The following is a 15,886-nucleotide window of genomic DNA, read 5'->3' on the forward strand; positions in this document are numbered from 1 at the left end:
GTCCATGGGATTTTCCAGGCAAGAGTGCTGGAGTGGATTGCCATTTCCTTCTCCAAGAAGAATATATAGGAGAGTATAATACAACCCAGAGAGGCCTGGGGACGCTACAGCTGAACTCTCAATTGGGGAACTCTCACCACCTAACTAGTTTGAGCAGGGCTTACTTACTGTACAGAGACCTGACATACTGAAAAAGTTTCTCATTTATTTATTTTTTAAATATAAAAATACAGGAGTCCTCTGCAAGGTTCAGTCATCCTTACTTAAGTCATCTAATCAAAATTGTTAAGTATAAAATTCTTATAAAATGCGCTTGCATTGCCTCTGCTGTATTCATTTCTGTACTCTACATACAAATGCAAAGTGAAGTAGAGGAATGAGATCACTCTCCAAACAATATAAAACAGAAATATGTTTGGCTACTTAGAAGCTTCCACTAACTCAAATCTTCTTTCATTTTGTATGTGAATTAAAGCCACACTACTTTTACAAAATTGTCTTGCTTTAAAGTAGTGATTGAAATCGAATCTTAAATTCAAATCCGAGTATAGAACAGGACTGATGAGGTTATCTACATCTCTTTTAGGAACAGGTATTTCTCAAGTCTAAACTCAACTCTGAATATTGTTTTAAGCACAGAATTGGGGGGAGCTACTTGACTCCGAACTCTCAAATGAATTTTTAAAACAAGTCATTTCATGAACATACTTCATTACTTATAAAAGGTGCAAAGGTGCAAAAATGTAATAAGCAATAACCTTGTAAAATAATGTAAAGAATCCAGCCAGAAATTATTTTCCCTCAGATGTGTAAGCAATTTAAGTAATATAAATAAGTGTACCTTTACTCCTGTAATGTGACACCAATGAGGAAACAGTGACTTGTCTAAGGATACATGGGTGAATTCTTTATTAATTCAAAACATTTAAAAAAAGTCAGTGTGTAATGCATGTGTGTTTTACAGTAATATCCATGGGTGTCCACAGTGTAGTCAAATGAAAACAGCTGTAGTTTGATTTACTTTGAAAAGTCAAAGATCTATACCGTTTGAGATTTCTGAATTTTCTTACATTATTGTCATGCTCAACTTCTATTATATGTTGAAAATTCTAGCATTTTCAGGAAGTCTTATTGTACATAGGTAAAAATAATAAAATAGATTCAAGGAAGGAGGAATAAAAACCCAAAACAACTTAATTTAGAGGAAAAATAATCTGGATTATCTATTCAATTTATAAGTACCTACAGTTATTTTGGCATTTCAAAATAACCAAGCATGGTATCTCAAGTTATATTCATGCATTCAAAACTTCTTTATGGTCCACTAATAAATATTGATCAACTCCAAAATATGGATATAGATTATTAAGTACAATGAACATAGCAAAAATTTACACATGTTCAATATGATAAATTTTACAAGAATCGAACACATTGAAATTATTTTTAATATTTAGCAAACATCTTAAAATCATATACAAGAAACACTGTATTTATGACAAATAGGTTAAAGCAAGACGGAAAAAATCAAGTCTTACATTATTCCAGTATTCGGTGTTCATTGTTCAGTGAAAAGCAATATAGAAAAGTACTCACCAAAATGACCATCAATTGAGATTACCTTTTAAGACAGTAAGACTAAAATCTTCACTACCCAAGAGACGTAGAGGATTAAGGTAATTATACATGTAATTCAAGAGAAGAAATTCACTTTCACCCCCATTAAGTGAATATTCAAGTTAACACTATTTTGGAGTTTTACTTTCCTATATCAATTTCCAGTTCATTATATTTTCTTCATAATGTTTGTTAGCAGTCATTTAGTGGAAACTAATAGCAGTGCTGAGGAATCTGCTCTGAGTATTATGTCAGTGTAAATGTCCAGTAAATCTACCTCCAAAATACCCTCTTAAAAAACGTATCACTTTACAGTGGAAAAATCTAACAGACACTACCTCAGTCAGACGATGATGTTCAACATCAACAATAAGTCATGTTGATGATGGTATGTACCTTTGATATGGTGTGATATGAATGGCACTTCTGTGGTCTTTCCTCCAAAATCTAATAACACCTGTCTATTCATGGGAAAACGATCAGAAAAATTCCAGTTGAGGGACATCTTACAAAATACTAGGCCTGTAACTCCTCAGTACTGCCAGGGTTATCAAAAACAAGAGAAATTTGAGAAAACATCATAGCTAAGAGGGTAACATGATGACTAAATGTAATACCATATCTTGAACAAAATCCTGGAACAGGAAAAAAAAAAAAATTATGAAAAGCAAAGAAGGGCAGGGAAACCTGGCATGCTGCAGTCCATGGTGTCTCAGAGAGTCGGACATGACTGAGCAACCGAACAACAGCAAAGGAATCTGAATAAAGTATGGACTTAATAATGCATTGATATTGGTTCACTGGAGAAGGAAATGGCAACCTACTCCAATAGTCTTGCCTGAAAAAAATCCCATGGACAGAGGAGTGGTGGGTTACAGTCTCTGGGGTTGCAAAGAATTGGACGGGACTTTGTGACTGAACATCCATGTATCGGTTCATTTATTGTGACAAATGTTTCATGGCTGTGACATGTATGGATCCTATCTGTACTATCTTTTCACTTTTTCTGTAAATCTAAAACTATTCTAAAATAAAAAGTTTAATAAAAAATTTTATGAACACACAACTACCTTTTATTCTCTTACTTTCGTGATAAACTTATTTTAAAAATCATACTACCTTAATAGTAAAAAGCATGCTTTCTATTCCATGGCAGTGTCAATGTTTTCTACTGGCTATCTTTTTTAACTTGGGTTTTAGCTCTGACTCCTACATATATACTTGGCAGATTAACTGAAAAATTCTTCCTATGCTTGGGAATGTTTATTTCCTGTGGAATTTAAATTTTCAAATGATTTCTCTTAAACTTCGATTTAAACCTACAATATTATACACCCACTCACACATCTGCATATACACATCTAAATATATCTGTGTGTGTGTCATTGAAAGAAACATTTCTTGTTTGTAGATTGAGTATGATGTTGGTGAACTGAGAACAGTGATTTTGAATCACATTATTGAACAAAGCAAAGACATATTCATATATTCTTCTGTCTTAAAATGAGCTTGATCGTATTTTTTGAATGAATAATTCAATCAGATTTTTAAAGTACAGTTTCAAAAAAATCTTGGCAAGTGCATTGAAGGCACTTAATGCATTCATTCTTGAAATGGGAATTACTGAGCTAGAGAACTTTGATATAATAATATGTAACACTTCATTCTATGTTTAATTCATTCTCATGGCAATCCTGTAAATTTTTATATTCTTCATTTGAAGAGAAAGAAACAGGTTCAGAGAGGATAAATGATTTGCCCAAGGTCACATGAGACAGAAGTATAACTGGAAGACAAATGTATAACTAAAGCCTGGTATTTGGAAAGAAAATGTATCCCTCTGTGGATTGTTGTGTGTTCCAAGGATACTACGAAGAGTGCTGCAAGGAAGATCTGAAACAAGTTTTTGATATCAGTTTCACTGGTAAATATTTGCAGTTGTAATAACTAAACTTTTTATGGATTGTTTTCTCAGAAGAACAAACATTTTATATTGGTCAGAGATTAAAAACAAAAAACTGAAAAGGGCATACAAAGTGTTTGCAAGTTATATTTTGAAAACTAAGGTCATAAAGTGTCAGTATAAATACAGGTAAAAAAACAATTCTAGAAATATCTTTCCCACTTTTCAAAATAATTTGCCATCTAATGCAAAGTTTTCAAAGCTTGTGTTTGATAGGGCCCTATCCATAGACTTTTTAGGTGGCTTATTTTGTATTTTCTGACTGTATTTTAAATTTCTTCCTTGCATACTTCTTCCTCAAAGCATCTGGTATATTGCCATTTTGTAAATGTAGTTTGTTACAACTACAATATGACATATTTCTTCAATATAAGTTAAAAGTGTATAGAAAAAAAAGGATACATTCAAAAATAAGAATCAGGTATTATTTTAAATCAGCTTAATGGGGTGAAAGTGTATTTTTGCCCCTAATAAATAAATACTATTTACCTATTTCTATAGTCCTTTTGCAAAACTGAACTCTCAGGTAAATACATGATACACATTTCATTCCACACTAACAACCTAGGCAGCATGAAAGGATACTAATAAACACCCCATGCATATGACCAAATATCAACTGGTCATCTTATGTACATATTTTAAGATTAAAAAAAGTGACCACATTACGGTCTTAACTTTTGCACTTCATAGTGTTGATATCAAAATTGTGTTTTGCTATTGTTCTTTTGCCAGTGCACCTACTGAGCTTAGAGCTGCCCTATAACACTGTTGGGATATCTGTATTACCTTTGGGTAACGTAATAACAATTATTCAAAGTAAAGAAGCATCATCCATTCATTTTTAATGTGATCTAAGTTCAAAATGCATCTCTGAACAGATGTCTCCAATTTATATAAATATATATGTATATTTATATATGACCTATATCCTCTACTTTTCTTTCCATTATAGACACATCTTAACTTAGGCATTATTTAAAGAGCATTAACCTCTTTCTGTGTACATTAGCAGATTCTAACAGTATACAAAGATATCTTGGTAATGTAAAACATGAAGTGTACCTTCTAAAGTGCTAATTTTTCCTCAGGGAGGAACTTACTCTCTAGAAAAAAATCAAACTCTACCAAAACAAATATTGTGCTCTTGGAATGGTAGCATAGACACCAGTTGAGGGCTTTTTTGTTTGTTTGTTTGTTTATTATAGCTCTGTAATTAAAACAGAAAGAATTACACCATACTTTAAAAATTGGTAGAGTTGCAGATACATAGACATACTGTTAGATACACTTAAAACATTTTGAAATTAAAAGAGTTGCTCTCCCCTCCCCTGAAAATAGGAATTTAGCACAGAGGTCCTCACATAGTGTGGTTATCGATATTTGATGTGTAAATCTACCCTAGACTCATTCTCAACACATTTCTAGTCAGGTTTCAAAAGGGTATATCAGCTTCAAAATCTGTATTCTACAAATGCCCCGGGTTAGAGATTAGGACTCTTTATAAGGGCCCTATCTTTTACATTTGGTAAAATATTAAAAGTATTGTCAAACAGACAATTCATCTAATAGTCCAAAGTATCTTATAAAGATAACTTATGACTAGCAGGTCACCATCATATATAGTAACAACAAGAATATAAAGTCTACACTTAAAAAATTTGATTCATGCGGTGTATCTTAGTATATTACATATTTTCTAGTCATGTATACCATACATTGTGCCTCAAACACAGGAACAAATGTGATATTATAACATATATGTGTATACATCATTGTAGCATAACAAACTCAACTCTAATCAAGAAAAAAATAGTTTAGGAACAATAAACTTCACGATAGAAGTGATGATTCTTTTAGGTTTTTCTTCACTCGTTAGGAAAAAAATATGACTTTTTGTAAACATCTTCATAGCTCTCTTTTCCCACTATGTTACTGAAAACTATTATTCAAACAGTAAATATTTAATTGACATGGATAAAGCATGTCTTAACACTAACACTTTCAGACAAAAACAGGCATTTGTTAAAAGAAATGTTTATTATAAATATTTTCTATCTTATATTTTAACTACATTTTCATAAAGAATGTATTTAAAAGTGCTGAATACGGTAGGATAGTCAGCAACGCCAGTGTAAACAGAACGCTTTGTTTTCTACTCTGCAAACGTTTTTTTTTTAATCCCATTTTGTCAAACACTGCAACAGTTAAAATATTTGCATAGGGAAGATTATAGCCCTTTTAATCATATCTCCTGAATGCTATACAAATTAGAAAATCAAATTCACATAAAAAAATTCTTGAAATGTTTAACTTTATGGAAAAAGAAAATTACGATGCCAACCTTTCAAGTAAAGTAAATTTTAAAAAGAAAACCCCAAACTTGTTTTTCTTAAAAAAAGTTTAATAAATTAAAAAAATGAGAGGTAGTTAAAAAATGACAAAGGAAACTTATAATTTTAATATCATCCTTAATATAAGGCCAGTATTCTTAGTGGATATAAATATTTTTAAAACTTTCATTTTAGGTTACTCAATATTATACTTATTAAGTTTAAGATTAAAAAAATAGCCTCCAGGGGATATTAATATTCAAATGTAACACTTTGATATAAATATGACACTGTTGTCTGTGTGTGCACGACAGGATACTGTTTCCTTGAATGTCAAAAGTACATGCCAAGGTCAGGCAAGTATTTTTTGTCTTAAAAGATTTAGTGGTACTTATAAAAAAATAATATGGCAGCTAAAACATTTGAGCACTGTTCTGCCTTTCAATTAGGGATGAGAATTAATAGTTTGGTTTTAACATATTTTAAATAAGTTATTTTTAAGATACTACGTGAAAACAGTTAAGGTCTGAAGTAGAGAATTATCTTCTAAAGAACCCCTATAAAACTTTTCTTCGTTAAAAACCTTAGCTTTTACTGGATTTCACTTTCAACGAAAATATGCCACAGTCCAGATGCTATTCATCCAAAGTTTTAAGATGCTACATATAGGCATTCCTTTATTAAATCTTTTCTTTATATTCCAAAACTAAGTTATCAAGCTTTTTTTTTCTTGCTAAAGTACATACTTTATGCAACCATTTTAAAACTGGAGACCCAGTCTTTAATAAATTAATTACAGTATTGGACATCTGATATATACATAGATTCATTTTCTTCTATTACAACTAAAAACAATATCACTCTTTGATTTGTCATTGAGATAGAATATCTTCAAATTGTTTTGTGCTTTTTTCTTTTTTCCTCATATATATATGTATATATTATTTTTTACATAGCAAACTCTTCTGTAATGAAAATGCCACAGTTTTGGCAGTGAACAACCAGAGGAATTCCCCATGAGGATTTTCCAACAAACAGAGATAAATAGCTCTTTTTTCATGTACAGAAATATTGGCTTCAAAGTTAGTGTACTGAACATAGTATATAGCATGTTGACTATCAGAGTTACAATTTTAAAATTGGCTTTTTCTGTCTTAGAGTATATTTAAAAATGCAAACCACAGCCAACTTTGGGGCAATTATTTCTATAAGACCATATTGCACAAAAGTCCTTAAATACAGATATAAGTTATGCCATTTGGATTTAAGTGTTGTGAAAACTAAATGGCAAATGAAGCGGGTTTACTTGGCACATGCAGTCTCTGGGCACACTAGGAGACTGTTCATAGGACTACAAATACAGTTTGCTTGCAAGTAGAATGAATGCGTGTTCAACGAAATAAACTTAATTTGGCAATTCATTGTTTTATGTGGTATTTTCTCCAAAGTAACCACGAATAAACCTTGATAAAAATGGAGCCAAAGACCATATGGTTGTATTTTCACAGTAGCCTGAGGATTGCTAAACTGTAGTTCTCCAGGAACTCAGTTTCAGGTGTTACGTAACTACTTTTATTTCTCATCGCAGCCCTCCAAAATGATTTTCTTTAATAAAAATTAAGATTCAGAAGTAGAGCTGGCAGTACTTTCAACAAATGACTTATAAATTTGAGAGTTCAAAAACCTGGGGAAAGAATCTCTGTGCATTAAGGTATATATCTGGAGTTGGGCATCTTCATACATGTGAGGATTAGGATCCAACAGATTTCTATTGATCACCTCTCTAACTCGAGAATCGAGACTGACCTAAAAAGAAATAAGAGCAGATTTATTAAATAATATTTTTTCAAAAGATCTCAATCAAGTAACTATATGCTCATGACATTTCAGAGAAACCTTAAAGAGTAAATCTAAAAATCTTGAGGTTATGTTTTCAAAGCTCTCATAACCCTGCATACTTTTTTCCTTCAAAAATTGAATTAAACAAAAACCAACTGTAAACCAAAATTTGAGTTCAGATATCTTGGCTTACTTGGATGTACCCCTTCTATGCATTCATTCAGGAGTTTTTGACAATTTCTCTCATTGTTGCAGTGCTAGAGAGTCCCCTAGCTAGAATACAAAGTTGTGTGTGTGTGTGTGTGTTAGTCGCTCGGTTGTGCCTGACTCTTTGTGACCCCATGGACTGTAGTCCACCAGGCTCCTCTGTCCATAGAATTCTCCAGACAAGAACACTGGAGTGGGTTGCTATTCCCTTCTCCAGGGGACCTTCCTGATATTCTCCTGGGTTTCCTGAACTGCAGGCAGATTCTTTACGGTCTGAGCCACCTAGGAAGCCCCTAACCAGAATACAAAGTTACCTCCTCCTATTACATGACTGCTGGGCTGACTCTCTTCATTGAACAAGATAAAAATCTAGCGGAGAGTAGTTCTCTGTCAAAACAACATGTAAATTACATACTGATACCTGACAGTTTCACGTCCCAACAAGTCCTACTGTGTCAGGATGACACCAGGAATGTGGAAGGGCTGAGCAGAGCAGAACCAGAGCACATACTCTTCAGGTGTTACAACTATAGACCTGTTCACACAGAACACGCTCTAGTCCTTCCCTAGGAATACGTCCAAATCACTCTGTACTAAAGATTAGAAGAACAATTTCTTGAAATGCAGTCTTTGAAAGAAGAAATATCAGTAGGAACTCAGAGCACCCATTAAAGTAGCCATACAGTGTTATTTGAAAAGTGTAAAGTCATTTTAAGAAATTAAATTCTGCAAGTGATTCCGTTTTTTGTTTTTGTTTTTTCTCCCTGAATGCTAATCCTGTTGGAACTGGTAGGGTAAGTTGGAAAAGGAATGGGGAGGATTAAATAGCAATAAAGGCATGCTATGGGGAACAGAACTAAGCTCTTTCCTGAAAAGAAAGAAAAAAACCCTCCAAGAGGCAAAACACCTCTGAGTCTGATTGGTGTCTGACGTTCTCACTGTTGAACAAAGACCAAGGTATGGTGATCCATAGTTACCCATTTCAGGATGTACTTCTATACAAAGCCTTCATATGTATAGCTAAGGTTTTGTCACAAGCATCTTGCAAAAGCTTTTTTGGTTCTGGCTTCATTTTCCACCCATTCTTTGGATAAGCCTGGGATCTGAGATGGTCCCAATGAGAGAAGCCACTCATATTTTCTGGTGTTCCCAGATTCCTAAACTTTATAGCCCATGTGGAGTTGAGTTCATAGAAACACCCCAGGATGACAGCTAGCGGGGGAAGATACATCAGGAAGTGGTGATCCAGACTAAATTTCTGTGGTTTTGCTAGACTAAGTTATACAAAGACAAAATTAAACGTTTCTTGGCTGAATTATGCGTTATTCTCTCTAGATTCTAAAGAAAAAAAATGTTCTGGAAATGGGTCAAGTTTAATTCTCTGTGTTATTGCCACAAGGATCATCATCAAGTACAAAGTAAAAAAGCACAGAATTTTAAGCTAAACTTCTTATTAAAAAATATTTGTGCCTCTCGCTCAACAGGAAAATGTTGATACTGAAGTTTAAACTGATAGATCTTGTTCTGAAATGTGGTATTATGATAAAGTGAACCTTAACAAACATATTCTACTATTTTTTTTGCAGATGGTGCTTTTACTTTCACACTTGTGTACTTTTTGTTTCATTGTAGAAAGGAACACTAGATTAGTGATAGAGATAAAAGAGGTCTTTATTTCGTAAATAATAGCATATTGAATATATGCTATTTAACACATACATTCCCTAACATATATATTTAACATATGATAAACTGATAACAGTTTATCAGTTGCTAGAATGATATTCGTTATCTTAAGACAGAAAGCAAAATAATTTGAATTATTAAATGTGTTGAGTCTTCATTGTATGATTTAAATTTTATTTTCAAACTAAAAACAGTAGTGAAATATCATAGAGAAAGTAATACCATTCAACATTTAGTCATCTGTAACAAAAACACATTTGCTATTTCCATTTAAAAAATAAAATATTTACCTTAATATCTGGTGGTTTGTTTGAAAAGGTTGTCTGTTAGTCAAAAGACGTGTAGAGAGGTCAAATAACAAGGATAAACCCCATGAGTATGGCAATCTATGGTTTCATCTTGTGGCCTCTTTGTGCTTCGATTGTGGAACATCTATAATACAAATTAGTGCGGGTGGATCCCAGCATGGGCCTGAGCCTAGGCCCCCTAGGATTCACCCCTGAGTAGTGCCATCTCATCTGGGGTGAGATGCCTTAGTGCCTAAGGCACCAGGGGATTTCCTGTACAGACATAACTTAAGGGAAAAGAAAGTTGAGTAGCACTAAGACAACAGCTATTCTAGGTAATGCAAATTCTTTTCTTACTCAGTCTTCCCAGACTCCCGTTTAGCGGGGTGAAGGAAACAATGTGTGCTCAGTCGAGCCCCACTCTGCGCAACCCTTTGGACTGGAGGATTTTTCAGGCAAGAATACTGGAGTGGGTTGCCATTTCCTGCTCCAGGGAATCTTCCCAACTTAGGGATCAAACCCATGTCTCCTGCATCTCCTGAATTGCAGACAGATTCTTTACCACTGAGCCACAGGGAAAGGGAGCAAAGCAGTGCGGTAATAATAGAGTAAAAAGACAATCTACTCCTGTGGGGCTGGGCACACGACAGCACTGATAGACCCGGCAGCCCTGACCCAGCAGTCTTAGCGGTGCTGGAAAAGTGGGCGTGTTGAGAGGCGGTAAGTGAAACTAATGGAACCATCCATTGCCACAGGGAGGAGACAGGGAAGAAAAGCACGTGGCTTACAAATATAAAAATATCCACCAGCAACTCCACACGGAGAAGGCAATGGCACCCCATTCCAGTACTCTTGCCTGGAAAATCCCATGGACGGAGGAGCCTGGTAGGCTGCAGTCCATGGGGTCGCTAAGAGTTGGACACGACTAAGTGATTTCCCTTTCACTTTTCACGTTCATGCATTGGAGAAGGAAATGGCAACCCACTCCAGTGTTCTTGCCTGGAGAATCCCAGGGACAGGGGAGCCTGGTGGGCTTCCATCTATGGGTTCGCACAGAGTCGGACACGACTGAAGCAACTTAGCAGCAGCAGCAGCAGCAGCAACTCCACAAACTAGTTGGGAGGAAAATGAAATGAAAGCTAAAGGTTCAACGAGAGTGTGGGGGTAAAATGGGGAGAATGAAAACAGAAATCTTGTTTTGGTGACTGGGGAAAACCTGGGTCAAACTGAATTATATACTATGCATGGAGCTAATTCACGTGAAGTAGGTGGATATGGCCAAAAGGCAGCACACCAAGTTTTGAGCCTGACTTCCCCTTCTGGTCATAGAAATGCAATGAAAATTTTGATTCTTTGGACATTGTTTTGGTGGAATTATACTGAAAATGAATTACCACCGAAAGTCTTTTATCCTCATAAAGACCCTCCTAAGTTAACTTAATTCCTTGAACATTTTCTTTTTTTACATACCATGATTTAATTTTCCCCCATTTTTTTAATTTTATTTTTAGTTTTACTGAAGCCGCTTTATTTACTATTTTTTTCTAAGTAAAATATTGATTAATTTTTTTTTCCTTTGTAAGCCCATGTTAAATTTTTACCAACTATAGCTTCTGCTCCTGGAGATGTTCTCTATAATTTTAACTAACTTTGGTCTCATGTAAAATTTTGTAAATTTGAAGGCTATCTGATTCTCCTATCTGTTTTAGTACACTTTTTACCACATGCATTTTTAGCCATATTACTTTGTGTCGGTTACTTCTATGGAAAATAATTCTATATTGCAAATAAGACTGACTATTGGAATGCATTTCTTGAAGCAAAGATCATTGGTACAGTAAGGTGGAGTAACCATACTCCTGGTGGCGAATAATGATGGGAAAGTTTATCTTGCTTCTGAAGGACAGTTCAGACATGTGATGAAGGTTGCTAGTTCTCACTGTGTCTCAAGTTCTAAGTTTGGGTTCACAGAAGTCCAGAGTTGTGTCATGAATAGAATACTAAACAATGGAATAACAACGAGCATATTGTAGTTGGAAGAGCTGCACTTGGAATCAGAAGATCTTGGGCTTATGTTCGCTCTCTACCAGATATAATTCTACTGTCCCTGCTTTACTTCTTTGAGAATCAACTGGTTTTGCTATAAAATGGTGCCATCTGTCCTAGAGGCTAAAGGGTTATTGTGAGATTTATACTGTAATAGTATCCATAAGAGCATTTTATCAACAACAAACTTTAAGCCCAATGTAAGATAATAATAGTACTGCTAAGTCGCTTCAGTCGTGTCCGACTCTGTGCGACCCCACAGACGGCAGCCCACCAGGCTCCCCCTTCCCTGGGATTCTCCAGGCAAGAACACTGGAGTGGGTTGCCATTTCCTTCTCCAATGCATGAAAGTGAAAAGTGAAAGTGAAGTTGCTCAGTGGTGTCCGACCCTCAGCGACCCCATGGACTGCAGCCTACCAGGCTCCTCTGTCCATGGATTTTCCAGGCAAGAGTACTGGAGTGGGGTGCCATTGATTGATCATATGTATAACAATACCTTTTTCGTCAAACCCAATGCCTTTAGACTTCGTATCAGCTTGAATTTTACCTTCTCAGAGTGACCTTACCAGACTAACCTTATTCTAATGACATCACTTGACCTCCACGCCATCATAATGCTTATCACGATTTTTAATTACTTGTCTTTGACATGATTTGTCTGTCTTCCTAAAATGAAAGCTCCGTAAGGTTCACCATTATATCCCTAATATCTAGGCCAGTACCCGGCTCACAGGAAGTACTCAATGCATATTTTTGAATGATAATATGCATGCACAAAGAAAACTAGAAAGATACAATCAAATGAGTTTTGTTAGGAAAAACTGATTTAAATCATCAAAACTGTTAAATTCACATAATTTTGCATGAAGAGACATCTGTCTGTGTGCACACATGGGACCACATGTCTATCACATATACAATATTTTTAGATAATTCTGGTTTTTAAACAGGCTTTTTGCTTTCTCCTCCTAGATAGCAACTATGAATAGAAGGAGTTTAGGGTGAAATCAGAAGAAAACGGTACCTACTACTATAAAAACTGTCATTCAGCAGAACCTGAAAGTCATAGATTTAGTTGGTTTTAGAGCTTCACCCAGGCCATTATTCTATAAAATGAGGAAGCTGAGGCCACAGAACACTGAAGTGAGTTGCTTAGTGTTCGACAGTTAAGTGGCAGGCCTAGATTACAGCCATGGTTAAGGACAACACCATCACCAGATATCCGAACACACATGCTGCTGCTGCTGCTGCTGCTAAGTCGCCTCAGTCGTGTCTGACTCTGTGCGACCCCACAGACTGCAGCCCACCAGCCTCCGCCGTCCCTGGGATTCTCCAGGCAAGAGCACTGGAGTGGGTTGCCATTTCCTTCTCCAATACATGAAAGTGAGAAGTGAAAGTGAAGTCGCTCAGTCGTGCCCGACTCTTTGTGACCCCAGGGACTGCAGCCTACCAGGCTCCTCTGTCCATGGGATTTTCCAGGCCAGAGTACTGGAGTAGGGTGCCATCGCCTTTCCCCCCGAACACACATAGTTTTCTGTAATTCTGATAAGTCTTACAGTTGTTGCAAGATTTACAATTATCTCTTTGTTCAATAGCTCAATGTTGCTTAAGTTGGTTACAACTTTTAATCAGACTGTTTGATTAAAGTTATTTTGCTGAGCTGATCTTTTCAATACTTAATATGAGCTGCCACTGACAACTGCAATGCATAGCAAGGCTACTATTCATCTTAAATTCCTCTCTATTACTTCCATTTGAGGTACCTTTGAGGACCTCACATAAAAAGAAAACTTACTTTTGAAAGAAATGACATTTTTTGTTTTTAGATTCTTTAAAATTTAAAATGTGGTCATTTCCCCTCTTGAAATGGGTGCTACACCAAGAATGAGAGATATAGTGAGTCCTATACATGTCAACATGTCAACATGTATCTTATAATATAATGTTTAAGTTGTTAAAAATGCATATAACATAATCTTAAAACAACAAAATGTAATTTTCAGCACACTGGCTTCATGAAGGAAATATGCTATGTTGGTAACATTTTAAGAATGGGGACCTCCTCTACATTTAATAGGCTTCTCTGAAGACTCTTGAGAGTCCCTTGGACTGCAAGGAGATCCAACCAGTTCATCCTAAAGGAGGTCAGTCCTGAGTGATCATTGGAAGGACTGATGTTGAAGCTGAAACCAATACTTTGGCCACCTGATGCGAAGAACTGACTCACTGGAAAAGACCATGATGCTGGGAAAGATTGAAGGCGGGAGGAGAAGGGGACGACAGAGGATGAGATGGTTGGATGGCATCACCAACTCAATGGAGATGAGTTTGGTTAAACTCCAGGAGTTGGTGATGGACAGGGAGGCCTGGTATGCTGCAGTCCATGGGGTCGCAAAGAGTCAGACACAACTGAGCGACTGGACTGAACTGGTGGCTCAGTTGGTAAGAAATGTCGGCAATGCAGGAGACTCAGGTCCTGTCCCTGGGTTGAGAAGATCCCCTGGAGAAGGAAATGGCAATCCACTCCAATAATCCTGCCTGAAAAATTCCATCAACAGAAAAGCCTGGCAGGTTACTGTCCATGGGGTTGCAAAGAGTTGGATATGACTGAGCAGCTAACACTTTCCTACATTTAACAAAGGAGAACATGATGACCCAATCAAATTATGGTAAAATGAAAGTCTGGTGAAGAAAACTGAGGTTCTGGTTAAGAATAAAGTCCTGACAACTTGCAGCTATTTAGTTACTACCATTTTACAAATGATTCAAATGTTCACGTTCTTTAAAAAATATTTTAAGTAGAAACCGTTTTAGAGTTTCAGAGGTAGAGCCTGATTATCTAGCCCCAAAGTAGGAAATAGATTCCCGACTCCATTTGGTTTGCAGTGGCTGCTGTGCGGACTGTGTTAAGAGAGATTCTGAGGTTGAATCTGGGTGCAAAAGGCAGGGTCATGGTGTGTATGCATTAGTCTCACAGTCATGTCCGACTCTTTGTGACCCCATGGACTGTAGTCCACCAGGCTCCTCTGTCCATAGGATTTCCCAGGCAAGAATACTGCAGTGGGCTGCCATTTCCTTCTCCAGGGGATCTTCTTGATCCAGAGATCGAACCTGAGTCTCCTGGATTGCAGGCAGATTCATTACCACCTAAGCCACCAGGGACACCCAAGATGACGAGTAAACTGACCATGTCGTTTGCTGGGACACAGGGGCCTTAACAGCTGTCATTCTGGATTTGGTTCACTATCCTCTGTGCCCCTTTATACTTTCAGTTTTGTAAACAAATCAGCTGAATACGGAGGCCCAGATAAAAGTGAATTAATTTATCCCAGGCCACACAATTAAGTTGGAGCTGAGTTAGGACTGGAATCCTATCCATCTGAGTGTTAATTTAGTGTTCTTACTACTATATAGTCAGGGATCTCTGAAGGTGAAATTAATACGCTAGTAAAATTCAAGTAGAACTGATGAGATGCTGAGGGTCTAAAGAGACCAGAAACCTGGAGAGTGTATCTTTAGGATGCAGAATTTTAATGGTGTTAGGAATACAAAGTGGTATCAGTAATACATGTTTGGAGGCTATAGAAAAAATCATCCCCACCTGGTTTCTATGGCTACCTTTCTTTACCTTAATGCAGGAAATAAAAAAATAAGACAATCTTTTGTGTAGCCAATCCAAGCTTTCTCATGCAGAGACAATACTACTGGGGTAGTCGGGAATACCAACGGCACTTATAGAATGACTGATACATTAAAAAAAAATTACTTAGGAATACTTGATGGGAAGTGAAATGGCTTATATAGCATTTCAAATACAGAGTCAATAGACACAGTGAAAGTGAAAGTCACGCAGTCATGTCTGACTCTTTGTGACCCCATGGACTATACAGTCCATGGAATTCTTCAGG

The 15,886-nt window shown here is 36.2% G+C and overlaps 1 protein-coding gene across 2 annotated transcripts in view; it reads right to left on the bottom strand.

Annotated features, from left to right (window-relative positions):
• Positions 1-854: 854 nt before the first annotated feature.
• The window catches only part of RGS17 (regulator of G protein signaling 17), a 103,634-nt gene continuing 88,602 nt past the window's right edge, over positions 855-15,886 (bottom strand). For both annotated transcript variants that reach the window (XM_070796412.1, XM_019967003.2), the window contains exon 5: positions 855-7,719. In XM_070796412.1, the coding sequence (XP_070652513.1) occupies positions 7,531-7,719 (189 nt within the window). In that variant the 3' untranslated portion in view covers positions 855-7,530. The remainder of the gene's footprint in view (positions 7,720-15,886) is intronic.

The sequence above is a fragment of the Bos indicus genome, chromosome 9 (genome assembly GCF_029378745.1).
Source record: "Bos indicus isolate NIAB-ARS_2022 breed Sahiwal x Tharparkar chromosome 9, NIAB-ARS_B.indTharparkar_mat_pri_1.0, whole genome shotgun sequence".
Classification (NCBI taxonomy): Eukaryota; Metazoa; Chordata; class Mammalia; order Artiodactyla; family Bovidae; genus Bos; species Bos indicus.